Source organism: Hippoglossus hippoglossus, chromosome 18 (assembly GCF_009819705.1).
Source record: "Hippoglossus hippoglossus isolate fHipHip1 chromosome 18, fHipHip1.pri, whole genome shotgun sequence".
Classification (NCBI taxonomy): Eukaryota; Metazoa; Chordata; class Actinopteri; order Pleuronectiformes; family Pleuronectidae; genus Hippoglossus; species Hippoglossus hippoglossus.
In genome coordinates, this window is record NC_047168.1 from 1,778,307 (window position 1) to 1,804,510 (window position 26,204).

Sequence of the window (26,204 nt, forward strand, 5' to 3'; positions counted from 1 at the left end):
TAGCTTAATAACTCATCTGTACATCATACAGAATGTTTATTGTATGTCCTCAAAATACACAAGAAACCATAAGACAAGAGCACGGGGCAAGCAAAACCCCTTCTAGGTCATTTGGAAAAGGCCCGGAACAGTTTGTCATTCTGAACTTCAGTTGATCAGACCGGCAAAAGTGTCCTCCGTTCCAAATCCAACGAAGGCTGTGTCCTCGGAAAAAAATGAATGCTGAGCTCTGATTTAACAACTCAAGCTCCAACAAAATAAATAAAAGATCTTACTTTTTTTTTTTTCACCCGTAACATTACCTGTCAGTCAAAAATCCCCCCCCCCCCCCCCCCCAACCAACCCATGAGATTTAGCCAAATAATTTCATCACACATTTCAGAAATGCAGAACGCGGGAGTTTCTTTTCTCTGCAGACGTCGTAAAGGGAGCCGGTCCTCCCTCTCCTCCGACGGGGCTCGGGTCTGTGCAACAAATCCTTTTTCCTCCCAATGGCAAAGAGATGATATCCTGTAGACAAACGTTAGTCCGATCTTAAACCGAGTGAATCCGTTAACTGTGGTTTTGGCGCGTTCCATTGGCTCTGCTCTCTTTAAGTTGCAGCAGCAGGAGGATGTGATGATGAACACGTCCTCCTCAGTGATTTGGGCTCAGCTCGCTCCAGCAGCCGCTCACATCTCAGTCTGTACAGCGTCAAATACGGGAAAAAATGCCATAAGAAAAAGGTGTGTGGTAAAATTCTTTCAGAGTGTGTTCGCGGTCATTTGGATTTTTTTATGGATGCAGATATATGCACTGATCAGATTGCAAGGACATAAATTCAGTGATAAGATTACATCCTTTGACACACGCTTTCCTTAAGAGGAAACAACCAGAAGGTGCTAAATTATTGCCTCTGTGTGGTATTTTTATGTAACGTCCTATTTCCCTAAACGGACGATTATGCCCATTATGCAAATACCAGCTCGTGGTGTGATGCACTCAGGTCGTGTGTGTACAGCCGAGGGGAGCATCACAGCCACCTTTGTAGAGATGGACTGTAAAGGAGTGCTGTCATGTCCAATTTGTGTGATTCATCGCGTCTCACATGTTATGTAGGCAGTGATCTAATCCGTGTCGACGGCATCTTTAAATACATTTGTAGCTATGGGTTCAGTGTGGCCTCGATTGCCGCTCAATAACAACCTTGTTCTCCAAGCACAAATATGTCGTCCTCCTCTTGTCTTGCTGCTCTGTTCTTTGACAAAGCCACGGACAAAGCAAAACCACTTTGTCAAAATGTGTTTGCAATTGACCAAGGACTAGTCTAAACTGGCCATGCCTCTTTTTTTCCATTCCCACAAAACCAGTATTTAGTGTTTCAGATTTACAATAACCTTCACAAAAACAAAATAGATTGCTCGTTTCCCAATGGAGTCGGACAAACGTATCACATTTTTTTATCAATTGAAAAGTAAATCACTTTTGTTCCTATTAACATTATTCAGTTTGATTTGATTTAAAATCCAAGTCAGTGACATTACTGTAGTGATGTGTCTGCTGTGAAGTGCTTTTACAAAGTCTCATTCTGCTGCTTTTCTTTTTTTTTTTTGCCATTTCAAATACACACACACACACACACACACACACCTGCAAATTAAATTCAATAAATAAGACTTACAATTTTGTAAGGCAGTGTTGACCATGCGTTTGTCACAATGTACAACAAATCAAGAAACATACATGGTAACAATATGCACATTCATTAAGAGAACACCGCCCCCCCACTCCCCACTCGGGTTTTTCTTTGAGATCAAGTGAAGTTTTCAAGGCTTTCTGGGTGATCTCCTGATCGACAGGGCTCGGCCCCGCCACACCTGGCTCTGGTTTCTGCAGCGGGACGACCTCTTCATTCAGAGAGCCCAGTCCAACCAGCAGGCCGGACGCACACAGCAACTGGACCCGGGCCACAGTGGGGCTTTTGCATTGCATCGAAAGAGTTTATTCAAGGGAAGTCAGAAGTCTATGTGGAGACAGAGATCCAGCAGCCAGCTGCTCGGGGCCTCAGGACAGTCCGGAGGTCTCCAGGTAACTCTGGAGCTTCCTGACTGTGCTTCTGTCCAAAGAGCAAAGGTCGAAGTCAAAAGTAGTGTTTGTGATGTGAAAGTGTCCCGTCTCTTCAATCAGGTTCACAATCTGGAAGACACAGGGGACAGTGGGTGAATACAGGATGTAGTTATTTCTCAGGAGTCTTGGGCTTTATTAATCATCCGTCACATGATCGTACATGAAATCACTGGCATGATATAACAAGTAATGTCTTCACTCACACTTCAGCTGTGATTCACACCTCTTCCCATCCTTACTCTTAAAACTGCCACATCATCCTTTAAAAACCTTATTCCACTGAGCATGTTTATGAACTTACACTAAAGCTGATATGAACTCAATTCAATTTGTATAGCGCCAAATCCTAATAAACATTTATTAGAGAAAACATTTGTAGAGAAACCAAACAGTTCCCAGAACAGTTAATCACATTTATTTCCAGTGATGCTACTGCTGCTTTCAGCACTGACACTTCAACTGACACTTCAACTCCTTTCATAACCTTGCTAGTTGCTTTTAGTACTTCACTTCACCTAGTGCTTAGATTTAATTCAGCATTCACACTTTACATGTGTTATAGTAGCACAAGTACAGTCAGTTACACAGTAACAAGCTGTTTTCAGACATCAGTTTACCCAGAGTTTGCCTTTCACCCATGTACAACACAGCGGGGGGTGGGGGGGGGAGAGAGAGAGTTCTCTGCACAGATGCATTCACAACAGCAACAAATCCTCCACATTCTTCAGGCGAGAGGTGGAGCAGCCGGGTGCAGCAGGCAGACGCAGGGAGCTATGCATTAATTATTCCTCTGTGGATATCACCTGATTTTCTTTACAACACACAGTCAGCTCTTATCAGACATCTCCGTCCGTCTTCTACCTGTATGACACCACATTTACACCGGGGGAGATATTGGTTTTCTTTCTTCGGTTTTTCATTTTTGCGTCTCTCGCGCATTAGAAGCTTCTACGACCACCCCACTCGCTCACGGAGAATCCAGCGGCGGATCCCCTGCTGCGACCTCACATCGAATTCTCCTGACTTTCTGCGGACTTTATACTAGTGGGTCAGGCGGAGAAACTCTGCAGATGATCCGGAGCGTCTCACTCAGACATTTGCGTTCACACGTGCACCGCCTCCGGAGACAATAGATCAGTGCAGCTTATGACTGACACCTTCAGTTTTGAATACCATTAAAGCCTTTTCAGTAATTTCTGTTCTACTGCCACTCTACCTTCTTTTAGTATTTCACCTGAGAGACAAGACTGGAAGAATTATGCACTGTGAAACAAATTTTTATTCTTCAGGCTCTGAGCCTCTGCAAATTCAAATTTGAACTAAGCTAGAACAGCACTTCAGACAAGGCCAAACAATCCTCCACGTCTGTCTCGCTCTTACAATAGGAAAATAAAAAGGTAAAAATATGTTTCATAATCTGCATGTAGTTGTACGAACTCCACGTCTCAACACCATGAATGTCACTTTTTTTAATCAAGATCCAGAAATCATTTACTAAGAAATTGGAGAAACAAAACTCAACATTTTGGTCGTCGGTTTTGTTCACTTGTTTTCTAGTTTCAAATTTGACTGTTTTGTAGATGTGAGACATTTGGTTTTGTAAAGCTGGACTTAAACACCCTGGAGGAATCTTCATTTCACTGTCCACAGAACAAGAGGGGGTCGTGTTCTATAGTTCAGTAAGAAACAAATGACTTTTTCTTTTAAACAAACGAGACTCGGAACCAAAATGTGTGAATGAGAAACGATCACACAGGATCTTGAGCAGCTGACAGGCCGTCTTCTGATACAATGCAAAAAGAAAAACTGGTCACTAACACTAATGCAGAGTATGTGGGGGCAATTTCCATGCGGGACCTGGTTTTTAGTGTCAATGCTACAAATGTAACTTTTGTGGTGACTATTTTCCACTGGTTGTTTTCTTGGGTTAAGCAGAACCACCAGATGATCGATCTCCTGTCGACTGAGCTTTCCCTCTGATTAGATGTTTTGGTGTTGGTTGACCAACAGAAGACTGTGTAGTTTTTTTTTTTTTTTTAGATGCAAGTCAGTTTGGAAAAAACCTGAAGCTGTTCACACTACAAAGCCTCTGTGGAAGGAACGGCAGCCTGCTTTAATCACAGGGCAGATGCAAGTCAGATGCTCAAGTGTCACTTCACACGTTTCCTGCTTGTTTGCGCTGCGTGGCTGACGATTTGGCCTGTTTGCTCATTTTCTTTGCTCTTTAGGACTCAAGCTAGCAAACCCATGTGGAGTCCCACAGTGCAGCTCTGTGCGACCCACCAGTGTGCAGAGAGGCTGCAACTTAATCATTTCCATCTCTTGTAACAGGAAGTGAAGCCGGTTGGTAAACTCTGCCGGATTAGCTTGATTACTGTGCCAGTGAAAGCCGTGCACGAGCGCCGCCGCCGCGTTGGATGGGATTTCGTGTTTCCTCAGAGCCAGACGTCTTGTTAGGAGAGCGAGGCAGGACTTGGCAGCCTCCGCTGGGAAGATCTATTAATGCCGTCATACGATAGGCCGGGAGAATATAAGCAAGAAACATGCAATCTCTTAGGTGGAAGGAGGTTAACCAAATAATTCATTGCTTCCAGATGAAACCACAGATTACAGAGGATCTGTAACAGATTACAACTCCTTCTCTAATCCAATGCAACAATAAAGCCGACCAGCAGCACTGGCATGTGTGATATTATGCTGAGAGCAGTGAAAACTGTGGGAACCAACTCAGTATATTTTACCTGGAACTTCGCAGTTCAGTGTTAACTTTAACTTTATTATAAAACAGGAAATTTAAAGCCCAAACCTAAACTCAAACTAAATTAAATGTTTTCTTATTGGCAATGGAATAAAATACTTCTTCACCATTTTATACCTTTAGGTTAACCGCTGTTAGTTACTGGTCTAAAATAAACAAACACATATAACACAGACATTTTTAATAAAACTACAATGTTCAAGTGAGGTTAGTAGTTGAACTATGTTTTCATAAAGTGGAAGGTACACTTGCGAGTGTGGGTAATAAATGATGTCGGGACACAACAAGATGATATATTTAAAGAGAATTCTAATGTGAAAAAACAATGGAGAAACATTTCTGTTCATTTTGTGAACTCCACATAGATTTGATGTTAACATTGTGCTTTGACTCCATTTACACTATTAAAATATATTCTGTATCCACGTTGTATCTAGATACCACATATAAATGAGTCTCTAGAGTCCAGATCGAGATCTGATCTCTGTCCAGCTCAGGTCACATTCTCCTCTCATTTGCAAATTACAGCAAATAAATAAGAGTAGAAGATGGTAGTGCTCTGTAAAGCTGTGTGACTGTGGTTTCTTGCTTTTCGCCTGGTGCTGTCTTCACTCCAGCCACAAGTGTCTTGAATAGCGTGGCAACTGAGGAGAGGACTGTTCCTGTCCCCTTACCCACTCTAGCTTTAATCGAGGAGTAAACTGGTGTTTTCCATGGGCGAATGGAAACTATTTCTAAACAGCAAAAAGACAAAACAATTGAAATACTTAAATACTGAGCTGTGTTCGGTCTTTCACCGGGCATAGAGTCATTGGAGGAAGGTTATTGTGATCGAAATTTTTCAGGTCTGAAAACTTAACAGAGGGGAGTGAGAGAGACAAAAAGGGTGAATGTTATGAAACTGAACCCAAGTGAAGGGGTTAGGGCATTTTCACTTTTTCAACAGATAGAAAAAACCTTGTGATCTGGAAAAGAAAATGTTATTCCCCTTTTCTTTTCTTAAAAAAACAGCGGCAACGTCTTAAGTCCTGGACGCCCTGCCCCCAACCACACGGCTGTACAGACATAGACTAGAACAAATCAGCTCAACTGTATTATGTACACGGAACTATTTACTCAGCTTAATAATAAGGTTATCCCTCAGTATTAAAGAGAAACTTATTCCCCCTGGGCCCATCGGCCGACCGAGGAAGATATCAGAGCAGCAGCTTGAACAGATGACTGCAGCTACAGGACATGCATGGCTCCACTGAGCCATGACTGCCAACATAAACACATCACAGTGTTCACTAATCACTTGGCAGCATTGTGGTTTTCAAATACCCTGACGCTCACCTGTGTGTGTGTGTGGGCGCCTCGGTTTGTTAAATGTGTGAAGTGCATTATGGGATAGGGTGCAGTGGAAGAGGCAGGGTGAAAGGTAAGTGACTGTAGTGTTACACACTGTTGACCAGCTGCAGCTCACCTGTTGCAGTATGTGACCTTCTCGTAGTGTCATCAGTCTTTTGTGCAGCTCCACCAGCTCATCCAGGTAAGCCTTAAAACAAAAAAAAAAAAAAAAAAAAAAAATCACACAGCAGTGTTTTAGTGTTAGTGTATTATCTTCTGTATTCACTTCTACACAGGAACCAGCTGTTGGACACAGGATAATGAACATGTTGGCCCCCTGTGTGGAACCCTAACATTCCAACACACCGTAAGCTTCAGAGGGTTTCAGTATACATGTGTAGCTCATGTGCAGCTACACATGTATACTGAAAAACTCGGGAACCCTACTCATTATTTTCCTTTGACTAAAGAGACCAAAGTTCTGAAATGTTACGTTGTTTAAACATGTTTTGTGTCGTTTCTGAATTACATAGTCAAAAATGGGAAAGACTTCCTTTGAAAGCTGTGGGATCCTACTACAATTGAAACTAAAATGTGTATTTCACATGTATTATATGCAGCTGCACAGCATGAGTTTATACTGACGGGCTCACGGATGAGTAAGCCCGAGCTGAAGAGGCGAAATGGTTTTACGCAACAAGCTTCACACTGCAGCCTAGTTACTGACAAATACAACGATAAAGTTAAAATAATCAAACAACAACCATGTTAATGAGTCATGTGTTCACCCATTCATATCAGAGCCAACCAGTGTGACAGCCATGTTATCTTCGGGGGCGAAGCTGATGAACACACATCTACCCTGTGTCTGGCTGAATGATGTAACACACTATAGTAAACTACTGTGGGCGGCTGGCGGTTCAATCCCAGTCTTCCCCATTCCGCATGCCCGAAGTGTCCTTGGTGAAACGGTTCTGTGAAGTGGTCATCAGGACTATGCTATAAATAAAGACCATTTACACACTCTCTATTTCTTACTGATAATATTTCACTGGTCTTTTTTAAAATGGGCTGTTTTAAACTGAAAAATAAAAAGGAATCTTGTTTACCTTGTCACAGTCAAGGTTTTTGTTCTTGTCCTGTTTGCCCTGCTTGTTGGGACTCTTCACTTCCAGGATCTGACAGGAGACAAAGTAAACAGAGGGTCAGTCCCTCTGGGTGACCTGGGCCTACAGAGAGTCAACACCTTGGTTGCGTTGTGCTACATGGAATTACCAATACATAACATGTGACATCATAGGAATTTACCTGGTTATTAGTAGTCTTTAGTAAGGGCGGGGCCTCGTTGCGGGAGGGGGGTGAGGGCGAGCAGCTGTCACTCTCACTGCCATCACTTAAACTGACCCTGAACAGGTAGAAGAGAAAACAGAAAACAAATGCTTCAGCACATGTTCACCAGCAACTGAACAGCACTCAGTCTGCTGTTTGGTGCAGGGCAGGGAGTCCATTCATTGTCCAGAGTTCAACTGCAAATACCCAAGGGAAATGTAGGCACTTCACATTCATGACAAATAGAGATTTCTAAAAGATATGGATACTGTGGCTCAGTGTAAACTGAGGTTATATCATCAGATAAATCTGTAGACTAATCCCCTGCTGAAATATGGGTATTGATCAAAGCTTCAGTTAAAATTTGTATTACTGCCACTCAGGTACAGTAACGGATATTGAATGTCAAGTGTACTTTCAGACATTCCACCTTGTGTCATGCACACAATGTGCAGTGTTTTCCATCGAATTCCTAGACTGTGGCGGCCCACCTTAGTCTCATTTGTCGCATCAGTTTCATTATGATATGAAAATGTTTTAACACTTCTCATAATAACAAGAAAGATCTTAGTTTTGTGTCATTGCCTCATTGTAGAGTTGTGTGCTCTTTGCCCCACTGTGGTGCACCCTCTCTCTAACGACGTTGGTGGCCTATTAAAACATCCATAACGTTTTTACCGTCCTGTCAGCATAATATTGGTAAATACAGTTTTTGCTATGTGTATTACGGTTAAAGCATACAGTTCTCAGGAGGCAGGTATCTGCTGCCTGTGTCTATGATGAGTAGAGGTCCTTTAACACAATGATTAGGACCATTTACTAACCTGCGCTGGTGGTGTGTGAGGTGCGTGTGTGCCAATCGCTCCATGTCAGAGTCCATGTCATTGTCATCATCGTCCTCTGAATCCTCGTCGTTGTCGTCCGAGTGCAGATCCTGCATCACTGACTGCAGCGGGCCCAACACTTTGTGTGAAAGAACACAGATGACGACACTGGAATTAAGTTTCATTTGAAAAAAAAAAAGTCTAATTCAATGCAAGTGAAAACATGCACAAAGCAGCAGATCATGCTGTGTGGTGGTGGGATGGTGAGACGGTGCAGTGGAGCTTGTGACTGCAGGAAACTGGAGGTGAGGACCAGCTGCAGGGTTGACTCCAGTAAGACTGGGGACACATTCACACTTTGGTTTAAAAAGAGAAGTCTGTAACTAATTTACATTTTCATTTCTAATTGTCACCAAATCCCACGGAAAGACCAAAACCACAAAAAGAACAAGACCAACAATGTGCTACTCCATCTCTCAGTACTTCTCTACTTCTCCACTCTGTAGCCAATTTCAGACTTGACTTTGCCTTTCACATATGCACAACACAGCGGGGGGGTTCTCTGCACAGACGCGTTCACAACAGCAAAATCCCCTGCTGGATTCACATCGAATTTCTACAGACTTTAAACCAGGAGGCCAGGCGGAGAAAATCCGCAAAAACTGAGGAGCCTCTCACTCTGACATTTGTGTTCACACATGCGTCTCCTCTGGAGTAAATACGGAGTAACTGCAGAGTTCAGTGCATGTCTGAAAGCAGTTTATGTGACTCATACTGCAAGCCCATTGGTTCATACCAATGGAAATCTTCAAAAAACAGCTCACTAAGTGTAATGTTACAGTTTATAAAAAGATTCAGTGATTTCTTAAAACAGCTGGACATTTTAATTAACAGGAGGAAAGTTAATCTATTTGCGACTAGTTTCAACTGCAGATTAATCCAGATTTAGTGCTATAGTGAAAATGTCTGTCAACCAACACAACATTGTGGCTCACTGATGTGTTTTCAAAGCTTTTGTACAACAATAAATGTAATCAACCAAAAAGACAGGACAGAGAGAATATGCACTTATGTTGCTGCATCAGCGGTGATGGTCCTATCAAGACACAACACCAACACCCCTGCTGACATGGCCGTAAGGAGGTGCATGAATGTTCATGCCAATAGACAAGCGGGAAAAATGTTCTCCATGCACATGTGACTGGATTGTGGTGGCCTCACAGGTCTCAGGTGAACTGTTACCTGTGTGGGTGGTGGCAGGAATAGCCACCCTTTTCCTGATGATTAAGTCCACCACTGCATCCAGGGAAAAATTGCAAACACAAGCAGACGTCACCTTCAAAAACAGAAGCTCCAAAAATACAAAAAGTCCCATGTTATGGGTCAAACAATGCATTCTTAACCCATCTGGCCCTTTTGGACTATTTTCAGTTCTTAGCGACTTTTAGTGCATTTTAAGGATTATTGTTCGAGGGACTAAAAAAATTGGTCCCTAAAATTTCAGCTTTATTTTTCAGATCATATGAGCTAGACTGGATAATTAAACACATAATTTCCAAATGAAATACACAATAATCATCCACTGTAAATTGAGTGAATTCCAGACAGTTACCTTGTCGTTTGTGGTGGGTGGGAGCAAAGCCTGAACTGGAGCTGGAACTGGCTGGACTGGGCTGTTCGGACTGGGAGGAAGAAGAGAAATCAAACAGTGAAAAATATAACACACATGAAAGAGATTTTAAGTTAATTGATCAGCACCATCCAATATTTTGTATTTAAAAATATTGTATATTTCTGCATTATGGGAATTGAAGGATATGGATTTCTTTGGCTTCTGGCTACTTCAGACGCTGCTGGCTCTGGAAGGGAAGGACACTTCACTTCCCAATAGACTGTTTGTGATTTACAGCTACAGCTTGCGTCAGCATGAAAGTCTACAGGTTGACTCATCAGTACAAAAGATGAACAGCTGCATTACAAAATATAAAAAGTCAAAGCTGCAAGGGTGGGTACATAAAAACTTCAGGGGAGCCGTTAACTCAAACTTCCATGGTGCATTCTGGCAAGGAACATCCAATCAGAGAGAATAAAACTCTAAGGTCCTCTAAAAGCAGCCGGTGGTTAATGATTATGTTGTTACTGCATCTTCACGTGTGGATTTTGGGTCAGTTGTGAATGAATTCAATGGGGGCCATGCTCTGTTCTCAAATTCAATGACAAAGCACTCTGAATTGATTACCACTCTGACTTGCCTTTTCTCCATACCAATAGCAGCCAAGGCACATGGTTGTTGTCTTACTTAGAGCTAACCCTAACCCTAACCCGCAACCTGATTTCTCAGAATCTAAGTGGGAATGATCAGAGGCAGGATCCTTAACATAACCCTATTGGAGTGGCACATTATTCAGGATTTTCATGTGTTTTTATATTATTTCAACTTTAAGAAATGTTTTAGATGGGCACAAATCTTTCCAAAAACAAGCTGCTCCACCCACTTGTCAACAGAGCCAGAACGTCTTGTTTAAATGGAAATTCTCAGGGCCAATACATGCTCCTTCAGAGGTGCTGTTCTGACAGACATGAGAGGAGTTCCCCTCATTCTGTTCTGGGACATCCCCCCCCGAGTCTGTCAGCCATGTCTACAGTGATCCCAGGCGTGCACGGCTGTGAGATCGACTCCGTTCACCACATTCCTGACACTTGTTCTTCTGCTTGTCTGCACTCTCTGCTGACCCACTGCCTGCTGACCCACTGCCTGCTGACAAGAGAGGCTGTGGACTTTTAGCCGACGGATGAAAGACAATCTGGACAAAGCTTGAACTTTTTTGTGACCAGTCTTACTCGTGTCAGTATTAAAATGAGCTGCATGATGTGCCTCTAATATGAGACATCCTCTGATTAAATGTCTGGAGGGATTTTGCATCTATTGTTCAAACAATAGAGAAAATACATAGTGAGGCGCTGTAGCAAAAGATCTTACAGCATCATCTGTACCAACTGTGTCGTGCTGCTCGAGAGCAAACCTCCACCACATTAAGCTAATTCCATTTGGAGACAGGCAAAAGTGGGCATTTGAAGCAGCCATCAGAGCTAATCATGATTCATTTAGGTGGGGGGCCAACTCCTGACCCTCTGAGTACAAAGCAGTGACTTTTACAAGCCCATGAGAAACGTCTCTGCTGAGGCAGAGACCCAGACTCTAAAGCCCCAGATTGTTGTTGATGCAAATAAATGCCAGGCAAATGTCTTTTAGGCCTCGACATGCTAGAAACTAAAGAAATCAAGTGCAGATGTGACCTGCTGGAAAACATTGCCCTGCAAGGATATCCATGCACACATACTACTACTACTACTACTACCACCTTCTCATGGGACAGACACGCATTGAAACACACACACTTGCTTTAACAACTTCAGCAAGTGTCTCAAATCAAAGCTGCAGGAAGTAAACAATCAAGCGATATGTTAACATTCATCGTTTGTATCCTCTCAAGTCAAAAACAGTCCTGTTTATTCCACAAAACAGGAGCGAACATATGCATGTTTTGATAACATAAGATGGATATTACTGTACCTTCTGATCTCCTCTCCTGTCCCAAGCATTTTATTCATAATTTATGGTAAAATAAGTATTTCCTTTACCTCAGTACATAAAATAGTTTTCAACTGGACAGATGTGTAGTTAGTCCTGCGCTGAGGAGTTCTAATTACTTGGATGCAGAGTCATTTGTGACTGCCCGTCCTCTTAAGAAAGGGCTGTTAGATGTGTGGACATACATAAATTGCATTAAAAAAAAGGAGGCTGTGAGTGAGAGTCAGTGCTCAGGGGAAGAAAGAGCTCACACTCGTAGATGGAGCAGCAGACTTAATGGACACATTGTAAAAGTGATTATCTGGCCCCTGATTTGTTGCCCGGCCTTCCCCCTGGCCTTAAGCATTCTGTTTCCGTTGTGTAGCTCAAGTTCAAACATTCAGAAATTAGTGGGGACATCAACAATTAATCAAGTGAGGATTCTCTGTCTCTGCTTAGATTTTCTGTATTTGCTTGGAGCTTAAAAGCATGTTGACAGAATAGTGAGGGGAAACTGTAGCCCTCTGTGTGTGGTGAAGTTATTTTCTTCTGTTTGGGCAAACTTTTGATTTATTACTTTAATAACTAGCCTTCAAGATAAAGGAGAACTATTGTATGAAGACTCATTACACAATCACCATCAAGTATCAGCTGAAGACAGTGTACAAAACCTCCAGTCAGTTGTGGTCGGGTGAAGAAATCAGGGTTTTGATAAATGATGTTTCACTTAAGCAGACTGAATTGCACTGAGGTCAGCAGATACTCCGTATTTTCTCCAGAGGAGGTGCATGTGTGATTGCGGACTTTCTCCGCCTAACCTCCTAGTATAAAGTCCGTAGAAATTCAGCAGAATTCGATGTGAGAACGAAGCGGGGATTCACCTCGAGCGGGCGGGGGTCGGTGGCGAGAAAAACCCGTAAATCCCGGTGACAAAGCAGTGTCATACACGTAGAAGACACCGCTTTGTCAGACATTTTGAGACACTTATCCAGTGGTAGTGGACAAAGAATTACACGTTGGTGTCATAACATGCTTCCATTCTATTAGAATATAGAAATAAATGAACAAAGGTATTATTTGTTTCAGGGAATTTACAAGAGCTGTCCCTTATGGAACAATCAATTATTCACCAACAACGAGGAGTGAAGTATTATTAGTTAATTTCTCCTCCAGTCCCATGTTTTGATGAAAACATTTGCAATTAAATAGAATGGCACTCAGTAGAACACATACCTTCACCAAGGTAAGGTAAGATAAATTCAATCAAGCTGCACCAACTTTTACACACTCATAGACATCAGTCCTCTAATTATGCCCGATATATTTAATCAACTCCATGAATTATTCCCTGGGAAATCAGTGCAAATTTCAAACACCCCATCTCACAATGTCCAGAGAAAGTGATGAAAAATTCCTGGATCCACCACTTTTTTCCAGATCCGAAAAAACCAAGATTCATGGGTCCCTCCTTACCCCATAACCCACTTTTCAACCAAATTTGAAGAAAATCGGTTCAGTACATTTTGATAATCATGCTAACAGACAAAAAGACAAACCGGAAAAGGAAAAAAGTATCTGAAGGTCGTTCAGCTCACAGATTTTTTTCATCTTCAACCGCAACTCTGTATCTTCCGAGTTCAATAGACATGATATTCTACATCTTATCTATGCACTGAGTGATCTCTTTGGCTTCAGTCCTGATATAGTACTGACCTCCTCCACCTCCAGGCTGGATGATCAGATTAGCTGTAAATGTGGGTTTAAAGCTGCATCGCTGAGAACAATGTGCACTTGGATCTTGTTGTGCAAACCCAAATTCATAAAAGGCGTCTGCTACTGCAAACCAGGAAACAAATTGGGGAGAAGTGACCAAACAGGAGACACACGAGAGAAAAAGAGAGAAGTGAGGATAAAAGGCAGAGGGACTTCAATGCTTGTCACCTCCTGCCAACAAACAACACACAGCTGGTCTGTTGGTTTATGGGACAGCTCCTTCACGGGGCCATAAATCTTACCACCACTCCTTTTTAGGGCTTTTGTCCTGCTTCTCTCAAAGCCACCAAAGCTACCCTCTTCAAAGACAATAAATAGTCTTTAGCTGTTGCTCACTGGCATCAATTTGGCTTCCTCTCTTAACTCTCGGCCAAAAAGAAATGCCAGCAAACAAGACCTGGCTGACCAAGACTATGTGGGTTTCTTGTCCAATTCAGCAGGGGCTGTCCAAACAAAATTATTTTAATGTGAATTTAGATGCCTTTCAGTGGGACAAAGCCATTTATACTGTAATGTTGCTAATGTACAGTTAACTTCTGAACTCTCGCTGTAGTTAACACAGCAATGGTTTTCTCATTTGAGTGAATATTTTCAGTTGCGTTATCTCATCAAAGACCTTGATCCACTTGGCTCAAATTGTCTGTCACATTTCAGGCTCTCAACCAGAGGGGGAGGTTTACATCAATCTGTTTCAGGAGGTTCTTTTCCAGGAAGTTCATGACGGATTCTTAAAAAAATGAATAAAAATACATGCTTGAATAATGCAAGCTTATTCCTTTTCATTTTAACTGAATTAAAGCACTCCTTGACACTGCTTTAATTCAGTATAGTCTTCTCTATATTTATTGAATGTTATTCCCCTGAATATTTGTTGATTTTACTATTTTGTTTTTAGTTTTTTCAGACCATTAGTGCAGTTATCAGTTTTTGAGATGATTGTTGATGAAATTACACTGACTAAAGAGGAAAATTGAGAGTGGTACTGCTACAGACACTGGGCGCAACCTGTCACCACAGTTTGTCCGAGGCCCATAATTAAAAAGATAATACTGTTGAGCTGCTTCTCAAACCAATTGAAATGTCAGACTTTGGTCCTTAAAAGATTCTTGCTAATGTTGCCAACAATATCGAACATTAATTCTTGAAATGCCATATCTTTTATATCAGTTTAATGTCGACACTTTTTTTTGTATGTTAGATGGTCTCTTTACACTGGGTAGTCAAATAAAGTTTTTGTTGTTACTGCCCCAAGGAAATGAAAAAAGCTTTGCATCTATTTCCTAATCCATTAAAATGTCAAGTTACTTATCAAATAAATTTCAACCCATTTCAACCCGATTCCTCCATGATGAATCCACTGCATAAGGGCTAACTCACGCAGGTAACAAATGACACAGTCCCACATCCAGGGTGCTAACAACATGGTTCTCATGCTAGCACAGCAGCCTGCTTTCCCTTCATGTCATCACCTACCCCACATTTCCTCCTCTCTGCCGTTTCTGGCCCGGCGCTCGCTTAAAAAACACTGAGATCAAACAAGCGGTCACATGAGAGTGGCGCTCTGGGTCGGCCCAGCGCTCGGCCACCGGGGTTGTGAGCCTGGGGAGAATCAAACACCTGGCATTTGTCACCCCACATCCCCTTTACAACAGACCCTTCCCCCCCGGTCCCTGTATGGGAAAACTTAAAAGCCATTTCAATACAACGCAGACAAAAACACAGGTTTTGCTAGTGCTAAGTAATAATTCCCCTGCCTAAACAAGCTGCGCCTGTGGAAGGATGCACAAAGACTAGAAATAGAAAAACACTATTGCATAAAAGAAAACTGCTCGCAGCACAGGGATTTAGACCTTTCTTTGACAAACGCTCACCCTTTTCCCTCTTTCAAAAGCTAAAAGGATTAAAGGGGAACTCTGTGCTATTCACAGCCGTGTCTCCCCTTTCTCCTCAGGTGTTGTAAAACCATAAATCTTTCTTGTCTACTATTTGGCTTTAAAACAGCCCTTCTTTATGGGGAGGTTCTCCACCAAATGTGCGTGGACCAGGCAACCCAGTTGAATGTCAGCCTATTCATGAAAAGCACCACTGTAGAGATGAAGTTTTCTAATCCTGCTCTTGAGTTGAACGAAGGGGTTTAATACCCAAGATAATAAAGTTAGCACACTTCACATCTATATCTAATAATTAAAAAACATATTTCAATCCGTCATTTTCTCTCAATAAGAAAACAAAAGTGCATCTTGTAACTGTAGCTTGCTGTTGAAGAATCAGTTGTGTTCACTTCCTCTTTGACCACCCAGACGAATGCGACTGAACTCCCATTAGGTTTATTGGTAGCCACCCCTTCTTGCAATTTCCCGCCCCAGCCCCCTGGAAGCCACCAGACCAGCATTAAAGAAGATTCTCTCCCTGCAGGTCATTTGAGTTTACAGCCCTTCCACACCAAGGAAGCACTGACCACCAACAAGTCTTAACCCCCTTAACTTCTTGAAAGAACTGTATACCTCACCACTACTTATAAATGCGTAGCTATGAAATCTTAAATCAGTTAGTCCATCCTGATGGATTTAGTTGCTTTTTAAACCTCCATGAGAAAAGAAAATACATGGGTTTCCTCATTGTAGCTGTAGCATCAAACAAATAACTGGCATTGACTCTTATTTCAACTCAAACTGTAATTGTCTTGGTTTGGATGAAAAGAAAATGTTGTACTTACATCTGATTTGTTGGACTGGTCCTCCATATCAGAGTCATTGGGGTCCACTAGTTGCTGGAATGGAGGAAGCGTTGGCACCTTCTTGCGCTCAGCCTCATCAACTTCTGGTCGTAATTTACTTGTTCGCATTTGTGATCTATCCTTCAGTAGTTTCCTATCTGAATGTTGAACGTCTAAACCTGATAGCGGCTTCCCCGATGAATCCACAAATCCCTTTTTACGTTTTTTGGCCACATGATCGTCACCGTCCGAGGTGGACAGACGCTTGTTTATCCCTGACCCATGGGTGATACCCTCAGTCCGATGCTCCTTTGACAAAGACTTGGGTTCCTTGAAGCCTATCTTAGGATTGATGTCCCTAAGTGGCTGGTTCTCTTTGGGTTTCCTGGAAGGTTCTTTGGGGGCTTTGCTGGGTTCCCAGCCAGAGTCTCTGAAGGCACTTTTGGGATCTTTTAAGTCTTTTGGAGGCTTGTCTTTGTGGTCCTTGGAGGGTTTGTAGAGTTTGGAGAAGCTACTGCTGTTGGTGCTGGTGGTTGTGGCTGTGGTAAGAAGGGCAGCTCCACTTCCTTTGGAGCCATCCTGTGGATGAAAGCCAACAAATGAATTAGATTACTACACAATGCAGGAACATGTCTTGAAGAACAAATTACTCAACAATAATCAATGGGTTTAGATTTCTTGGTTCCTGATAGACTAAATCATGTCGTAAAGACTGGATGATGGCAAGTTAAGTCATGCGTGAAAAAATGTAGGGTGTTTCAGCAGAATTACAATGAATCATCTATGCTACAAAGAAAAATCTTCAGCTCAACGGATTATTGCACAAGGAAGAGGGAAATCCCACTTTAGGTCAATGGGCAAACATAATACAGCAAGGGCATAATTAGCCATTGAGAAATACTGGTGTGAGAGGATGGAATGGGCTTGTACTGCTGAGAGAATAAGTGATATAGGCAAATGAGGTGCAACTGAGATTCAAATATTCCAGGCACTTTTCAAATCCTACATCACAGCCGTCTCCTCTGATTACGTTGTCCTCTTGTGGTTCATCTTTTAGTTGATTGCACTTAAGACTCCATATTGAACTTCTAAAATGCTTAGTCCCAAAACAACAAAGTGAGCAAAAACCAGGCTGCGAGGTCAAAGGAAGATTAATCCTCTGCCTTTTACACAAGAGAAAACATGCATGCCACCCTGCAGTTTGGCATTACCATCTGTGAAAAGAGGTTCATTCTTAAAAGAAACTCAAAAGGGTCTTCTTAGTCCCCATCTAAAGGCTTAAAGAGCAAACTCAGTGCTTCTTTTGAGTAGTGTTGTTCAGTGGGGTGAAGGAGGCTTTTCAACAGCCACACATGTGCAACCTTAAAAGTGGAGCGAAGGGGCAATGTGGAGAAAGGAGGAAATGCATTCGTTCTAACGACGGGGGCCATTTGTCCCTGGGTCTCACCTCAAGCCCCCTTGTCAATATTTCATCAATGCAGTAAACCCATTAAAGCAGTCTAGACGACGGGGTGTGTTACAACTCGGCCCAACCACCACTAAAACCTTTCATTTTGTCTATCTGCTGGTGACCCCAGGACCTCAGGATGTAAAGCTGCCAGCTCATTCTAACCTCCAGCGTGCTCCTCCGCTGCAGTAAACCCATTTCTCTCCCAAGGCAGCGCGGCATAAAACTGCTTTAGTGCTGTGGAATTGACACACGGAGCCTCCACAGCCATCACCTTTGAGGAGATCACTAAAATGGCACTTTTTAACAAACCTTTCAGCACCAGGGCATTAGCAGGTTAGCAGGTGACCCAAGTTCATGTAAATCTGTGAAGGGCCCGTAATAATAATAATAATAATAATAATAATAATATATTTGAAGTAATTACTAGAACTGAAAACACATAAACAGTAACTGAATACATTTTTACTTTCGAGGAATGTATTATTTTCAAGTATAGATAGAACTAAACTATGTGACGTACCATTTGTATTTTATTATCATTACTATAAAGATAAGCAGTAACATGGGTAATAGGGTTCACCAAATTAAATTCATGACCTTTTAAGATCTTAATTCTATACAATGTAATTTAATACCTGCTCCTACAATTCAAACCGTAGGAAATGATGAAAAGCTATCAGGACAATATATAGCCGATTTTTTTAGTACTTCTTAGCAGTATATAACAATAATTCCAAATTATATGATTTATTAAACAAATGTGATCTGGACACAGCTATGGTGAATAAAATGGATGGATTAACCAATACAAAATTATGAATGTATTTAATTTGCAGTCTTTGCTGAATTACCACTTTCCCATGCTGCAGCCTAGCGGATTGTAGGAGCAGTAGCGACACTGTTTTCCACAGGTCTGACAATAATGACTGAAACTGCCACAGCACAATCCACTGTTGTAATCCCACGTGCGGTTTAAAAATGTGCAATGTCTCCTTACAGCCTGTATACACATTAGTGGATTAACAATTTGCATTTTAAATTCTATTTTGACACTATAATATAGAATCAATCTCTATTATAACGTCTCCAAGACTTTAAATGTATTGGACAACGTCAAATTACAACAAATCAGTTTAGACACTAAAGTTTTGACACTGCATACCACAGCAGCACTAGTGCACCTGGGGAGAGAACACACAGGCACTGTTTTGGATGGTGGCCAATGCAAAAAATGCGAAACTATCTCAAGTGTTCGTCTATTCATTAGAAGGGTGAGATATGAGGTGTCTCGTGTCCTTGCAGCTGGCACGCACACTCATTATGCCATCAAGTTGTCTACCTGCTGCCTTAGAATTTTCCATTGAGTAAGCGAGATTAGATTTGATTAGCTTAATTTGACTAATCTGTAAAATAGTTCACAGATGAAACAATAGAAAATTAGTTGTTCGACCTTTTGCCAAATAGTTATGATTTATTACAAAAATATCAAATGTGTTCTATTACAGGGTTGAGGGGGATTGGGAGGGGGGGGGGGGGGGGTCCTGACACAGAGTGTGTGTGTGCGACCTCCTGCTCCACAAGTAATTCATCACACACACTGTGTTTAGACTGGAAACCGTTTCCATGTGAAATGGGCCTCCTCTGACCTGGCTCTTAAATGACACAATTTAAAAAAAAGGGACTAAAAATAACACTTAATGGAAACAACATGCAACTTCACCGACATAAATTATTTTATGTTGCAAGAGATAATGTCTCAGATCTCACATGGAGTTCCTAAGCCCGTCATTTAGGCCATTCCCTCCCACCTTCTTCTTCACTCATTTACTAATTCTCTAAACAATTATTGTCCAAAATCTTAAATAAAGTCGAGCATCTTCAGACCAACACGTTGTAAGAGATTCCCAGCACTTCTGAGTCAGCGGAGTAAGTGCTTATGGCTGAGCAGCGGCCAAGATATCGTTTGCTTAAGCCAAAGTTGGATGCCTTTGAAATCCCAGAGTTTAAATATGTTGGACGTCTTTGAACCTGCCAAATATGTGGGGGGGGGATTAGGCGCCTGAAGACATTGAAGGGGTTTCAGAGTTTCAGGGCCGGGTGGAGCCCAGGAGTGGAGGCAGAAGAGAAGGTTGTTTAGCGCCAGGCTGGACCTGGAAACAAGACTGACCTTTGACCCGAGGAAGCTTTTACTCTTCTTTGGGTCTGAGAAGGTGGATGTCAGCGAGCTGTTGGGAAGTGTAGGCAGCTTCAGGTGCTGACCGAACAGAGAAGTTGAGCCCTCCTGCATTACCATCACCTGCCAGAGAAAAAGCAACAACAAACAAATGTGATCAGAGACTCCCTCGCATCAAATGGCTTTTCATGAGTTTCCAGTAATACAGGTGAAAAGAAGGACCGAGTATAACCTTTTTCCCCGACATAAAATCGGGAGATAACAGAGGTTACCCGTAGTCTGCCTTTCAATGTGATTATGAGTCAAATCCTCTGCGTTATTCAGGTGAGAGGCGGAGCAGCCGGGTGCAGCAGATAGAGACAGGAAGTGACATATTAACTCTGCTCACATGATCATGTTTACAGCACCCCAACACCGTCGTCAGCTCTTATCACCACAAACTCCCATGAAATCTTCGGCGGTGTGACGCCTCTTTTTTTTTGTTTTCCCGATTTTATATCCTGATATTGAACTAAATCTTTTTCATCGCATAAATGTATATATCATCTGCATATGAAGCGATTTTGTGGTTTTGTGTGCATTAGTTAGGGTGTTGTTAGCCTATCTTAGCAAAAATACGGGTATAAGGGAGAAATGGCTTGCTTCAAACATATCTTGTGTAATTTCACCACCCTGCATCACCTCATGCCACTGGTCACGACGGCACTAAACAAGCTTCATGTGACTTTCTGCTGTGTGTTGCTGCAGCAGTGTGTACTCATCTTAACAGAAATCCATTCAAACACCTGAAAGTGACGCTTTATGCTGGAATATGCAGAAGTTATCTCAGGGCTCAGACAATGACCAGAATATAGCTGCTTCAGCATGGCTATATTAGAGTGCTGATGTTAAAGACAGTAAACGTCCCGGTCAGGACAAAACCACTGGTACCATTACACAGAAAAAAAATCTGAAGCTACGTTTTGTTGTCCAAATATTTAGTCATCTTTTAGTCAGAAGGGATCCATGACTCCAACTGCATGAGAGAAATCTTACTTTTGAGTCTTCTGAACTTCGTTTGTGAGGATCCCGTTGCTGTGAAAGACAATGAAAGAGACAGATATTTTATCTTCGACAGCTTAATTCAGGTACAAAGAAATGCTGCATGGTTCAAATCTGAGGAATAGGGTATGGGGGAGAAACTAGCGAGATCACAGAACTTGCAGTGATGACTCTCCTCTGGCCAATGGATAATGTGAGTTGTGACATGAAAGTAAGACGGAGGGAGCAGACTGGCAAAGTAAATACAGAGCACTTAGCTCCAGCCATAAAACCTCCTGTCTACAGGGGGTCTCTGGCCGGCGGCCAACTGACTGAGTGCACCCGACTGAGGACACGACCGAAGGTAAACTGATGCCAGTTTATCACAACTGTAACAAGTACAGAGAGCTTTAATGATGAGGTCAGCTGATCTACTGTGTGTGGGGCGACATTTACAGGCAGTCATTCTGCACTGTATAGCTTTCATAACTGAGAGAATCAGGTACAACAAATCTCTGTGGTCAAACCAATTGTAGAGTGCAGAATCATTTCTTACATAAAATGACGAGAGTCAGACAATACAGCAGCTTGTTCTGAATAGAACAGATAAGAGGAGTGGTTAGGTTACACCTCCCGTACTGTAACAGAAGGACATTTGGCATGCACAGTCACACTTTTCTCCTGAACATCTGCTGCTGCGCCTAAGAGCCAAACAAAGGACTTTCCTCTTTGGAAACCGGTTTATGCCTGAAAAGGAGAAAAGGGGATTGTGCCAATAATATCTTGACCATTTAATAATTAATCAAATTATGAGCTTCATTTTTTTCCGTAAACAAATCTCATATAATACCACACCAAACTGAGAGAGGGATCGCTCACATGCAGCTCTCTGGTGTTTCTACGTTTCCCCCCCCGTTAAATGGATTTGTTCTGTAGTTTTTACTCACTCTTGTTGAGGGTTAAGGGCAGAAGATTTTGCACCTTGTTAAGCCCTGTGAGGAAAGTTGCGATTTGTGAATATGGGCTATACAAATTTAATTTGACTGATCCTGTGTTGGTGTGTATACACAGGCTTATTCCTCTGTGCCCAAACTGTACTTTTAATTTCCAATGTTGTCAAAACTCTATTTAAACTCCATTCACACACTCACACTCACACACACACACCTCCCCCCCCTTTTTAAAAAAAATTAAACTATATTTTTTGTGAACTGTTTTTGGAGATTTGTGTCTTCAGTAGACCCAGAGAGAGTAGAGCGGTTTTGAGAGACCGACTGGGGTTTGGTCTCCATGACCCATTGTTACAGTCTCCTTCTAAAGGCATTTGAACTCTGTGACCATCAGTTTCAGAGAGTTGATCAACTGAACAATTCTCTGTGGCTGAAGAACCGTATGAATGCATTTCTGAAAATACAGCACTGAACTCCATCCTCTTAATAAGGTTTTCATTTGATTTTCCTGCAGTAGTACTGTACATGTCTGTGTGGCGTTAAGAAATGTCAAACAGGCCTGTGCCACCCCCCTGACTCGCTTACCCCTCCGGCTTTAAGCAGCTTCTTACGAAACTCCTCCGTTGGGTTGTTGAAGGTGAGCTTCTCACAACGGAGATGATTGACAGGCGGGTGGCCGTCCAGGTGGAGAAACAGGTCGTAGTCGAAGCGAACTTTCTTCGGTTCTTCCTGAGGAAAAGTGGTGATCCAGCCAGAGAGGGAGAGAAGAGAACAATCAAATTCAGTCTGTCGGGACTTTCCCCCCGATAATACAGATGAACACTGTGTCACATGAGGGCTACACTCAGATCCAAGCTATCATGTTGACCTTCACAGGCATCATGATTTCTAACATAGTATCTTTTTCTGATTCTCCATTACGACAGAGAGTTGATGGATGAATATAACAATGTTTCAAGACATTTTGTTGGAGGTAGTTGCAAAATACTTACTGTCAGGTACTGAATACAAAATTTCTCATGTGTATTGCATCTTGTAGACGTGTTGCATGGATTTCTGAGGACATGCAGAACCAACATACCAAATGGACGGAGGATACGCAGCCATGACGCAGCCTTAAAGTTTATAAACTACAATCTATACACTGCTCTATAAATTAACTAAAAATCTTAAAACTCCTCATGGAAAAGCCACTTTAGCATTTGATCTTGACAAAAACAAAACAAACCTGATGGATCTAAAGAATTATATTTGTGGGGAGAAAACAATTTTTACAGAGTTTTCTAGTGTGAAATATACCTTGTTTCTGAAGTAAACTTCAATGGGCAGTATGAAGCCTGCGTATCCAGACTCCTCCAATTTGTACGGTGGATCCTTGCACACTGAAATGAAAGAGATGTTTGCTGTTAAAGAGGGAGCTGTTGACCTTTAGCACAAGGTGACTGTTGAAAACAGAAAAAGACTGGTTATAATTCATGTAGATCGGTACAATACAAAGCAGCTGCTGTGTAGTGTGCACTACAGCAGTGGTGGCTGCAGGGGGACAGACACTCTGAAGAACACTAGCAGTCCAAACCATTATTATTATCACATTCTCACAGGGTTTATGGAGCGACACTCAGATGAACAACACTATGCTCCTGAAAGTGTCAGTGTGTCACTGTACATGCTGAGCCACTTAACCTGCAGCTCTATTCTCATGAGATCTCATTAACTCCCAATCCCATCGTCTGCGCTGATGTATCAATAAAAAAAAAAAGGGGCTTAAATTAGAACCAGAGCCTTAAAAGCTAATGAATGCACACAGCTGATGACAAGGTGAAGCCCCCCCTCACCTCCATGGCCTTTTAGAGAGACAAACAAGCACAACTAGAGCTCAGGAGTTCCTCCCTGGAGGTGCGTGTTTGTCAGCTTCAGTCCCTGTGGACGCTGCACAAAAAGTACCAATTAAGTCCATGTATGTTAAGAGTGACTGTGTTTACTGGAAGCACATTTTAGCTTTGGGGCCTTTGTAGATAATATACTTTAGTGCAATATTCCTGAAAGTAACAACAACGGCAGCAGTAGTCACAATGGCCGTGGCTGCAGTCCATTATTTTCATGTTGGACTGCATGAATGGATGATAATGTAAGATGTCATAAGTTCTACAGCAACTAGAGGGAAACGTGGAAAATGCTCAGGCATCTCTGACAAGTTCTTTCCAGTGGGGAAAAAATGCTTTGGAAACTTTTTCAACCCTTTTACCCTTACGCTCCTTTGTCATTATATGTTCTCCTACAGTACTAGTTCAATTTGAAACACAATTTACACAATGTGTTATCTTATATATTCATTTTTAAAAAGCTGGTCCACTGACTATACAACTCACACCGTCACTCAAGGTCCATTTACTAACATCTTCCCAGGCTTTCAATTACATACTGTACTACCACTTCACTCAGCAGAAGTTACAAGTTCAAATGATCAAATTAATTCATTATAATATACTTAGCAAACGTGTCTGAGACAGACCAGGAGACACAGTTGAGAGCTCTAAGAAGAAGACATAAGCTGTTTTCAGACACGTCCTACGGAGGAGGAATGGGTCCCGACTTTCTCCACAGTTTGCTTTTCTCTGCACAGACGCGTTCTCAACAAAAACAAATGTACTAATTCCGCTGTGGAGATCACTTGTTTTTGTTTACAGCACATCGACACCGGCGTATTCTGTTATCACCGCAAACGCTCTTGATATTTTCATCTGTGTCTTCTACGTGTGTGGCACCACTTTTTCTTCCAGAGATATGTGTTGTTTTTTTTAAGGTTTTTGCGACTTTCCCGTGTTAGAAGCGTCATCAAACTTCCACTCAGTCTGGGTTAATCCTGCAGAGGATCTCCTGGTGTGTTCGCACTGCGTTTGACCTTCTGCGGACTTAATACTAGGGAGCCGGGCGGAAGAGTCAGCAAAAAATCCAGAGGCTCTCACACGGACCTTTGTGTTTACACATACACCTCCTCTGAAGAAACTCCAGAAGACCTCTGGAGTTTAGTGCAAGTCTGAAAGCGGCTACAGTGAGCTATGTTTCGTAGGGATGCTACTACACATAATCATAATTACAATATTAACTTTATATATATGAAATTTGATAGGCTCAATTCTTGGTTGAATGAACTGGCAACTACTTTAACTAGTAATTATAATACATTTTTTCCCAGTACAGTGGCAGCCATAATATTTAGTCATAATACTATTGGTTTTCTTACCAAATACCAGTGTTTTTAATCATATAAAATCAGTTGGTGCCATGTACTGGACACGTACTCAGTATTTTTCAAGTGGCGACACACAGTATAGAAAACCACAAACTGAAAGTGCCATGGCTGACAGCTTAGCTCCTGGTAATGGAGGAGAGCTTGGAAACATCTCGAGTCATCCTCAGTGACCAGGCTTTGGCATCAGTCTTGTCGTTGCTGGCCTCTGCCATTTCATTTTGGAGCATCGCCCCTTCATGGAGCGGCAGTGATTGATGGTTCAGCTGACTAGGCTGAGGTCGAGCTCACCGCTGGGGCCAAGCCATCTAAAACCCAATACCACTAAACAAATATTATGGGTTAGAGTTAATTGTGCAAGTGGGTCAGGTTCAATTACAGCCAGCTAAAAGAGCCCATTCACCACCACACCTTTATATAAACCGAGGTGGAGATGAAGAAAATGGAAAGAAAAATGTACTCTCAAGCACATATACTTGTACATGTGTCGGTATATTTTTCTTATTGGCATGAACTGGATAGACATGATGTCATGCTGAGATATTTTCAGTGCAGCTAGAGCCTGACCAATATAGAGTGCTGCAATAATGAGTCCTAACACAGGAGATAGTTTATGTTTTTGGACTTCTTGCTTCCTCCTCTCGAGGTCGAATTTGAATGGTTTTCATATGATGCCTGAAATAAGGTCTGTGGTTCACACAAGCCCCATGATTTTTGTTAAGTTTATAAATGTCTTAAAAGGTTGGTCGCTAACAAGTGGCTAGACAAGACTACCAAAGTAGTCAGGGGCATTAGAAGGTCACCACACCAAACATGAAAACCCAGTGAGAAGTGTGCCGTTACAGCCTCGTTATGTGTAACTGGCACTTCTCTTCCTGGGAGCAAAGGCTTTTGTAGAAAACGTGAGCACCAAATCAAACATCGAGTTGGAAGCATAGTGGTGGTGATACTTAAG

General features: G+C 42.1%; 1 protein-coding gene across 2 annotated transcripts in view; it reads right to left on the bottom strand.

Annotated features, from left to right (window-relative positions):
* Positions 1-1,019: 1,019 nt before the first annotated feature.
* mllt3 (MLLT3 super elongation complex subunit) overlaps positions 1,020-26,204 on the bottom strand; it is a 47,131-nt gene continuing 21,946 nt past the window's right edge. The window contains exons 3-14 of one of the 2 annotated variants that reach the window (XM_034615127.1): positions 23,299-23,381; positions 22,585-22,728; positions 21,065-21,103; positions 20,024-20,152; positions 16,407-16,985; positions 9,959-10,028; positions 9,589-9,642; positions 8,347-8,485; positions 7,502-7,598; positions 7,303-7,371; positions 6,330-6,401; positions 1,020-2,175 (exon numbers count right to left, since the gene is read on the bottom strand). In XM_034615127.1, coding sequence (XP_034471018.1) covers positions 2,044-2,175; positions 6,330-6,401; positions 7,303-7,371; positions 7,502-7,598; positions 8,347-8,485; positions 9,589-9,642; positions 9,959-10,028; positions 16,407-16,985; positions 20,024-20,152; positions 21,065-21,103; positions 22,585-22,728; positions 23,299-23,381 — 1,607 coding nt within the window. In that variant the 3' untranslated portion in view covers positions 1,020-2,043. The remainder of the gene's footprint in view (positions 2,176-6,329; positions 6,402-7,302; positions 7,372-7,501; positions 7,599-8,346; positions 8,486-9,588; positions 9,643-9,958; positions 10,029-16,406; positions 16,986-20,023; positions 20,153-21,064; positions 21,104-22,584; positions 22,729-23,298; positions 23,382-26,204) is intronic. The other variant, XM_034615129.1, reaches the window with a different exon arrangement.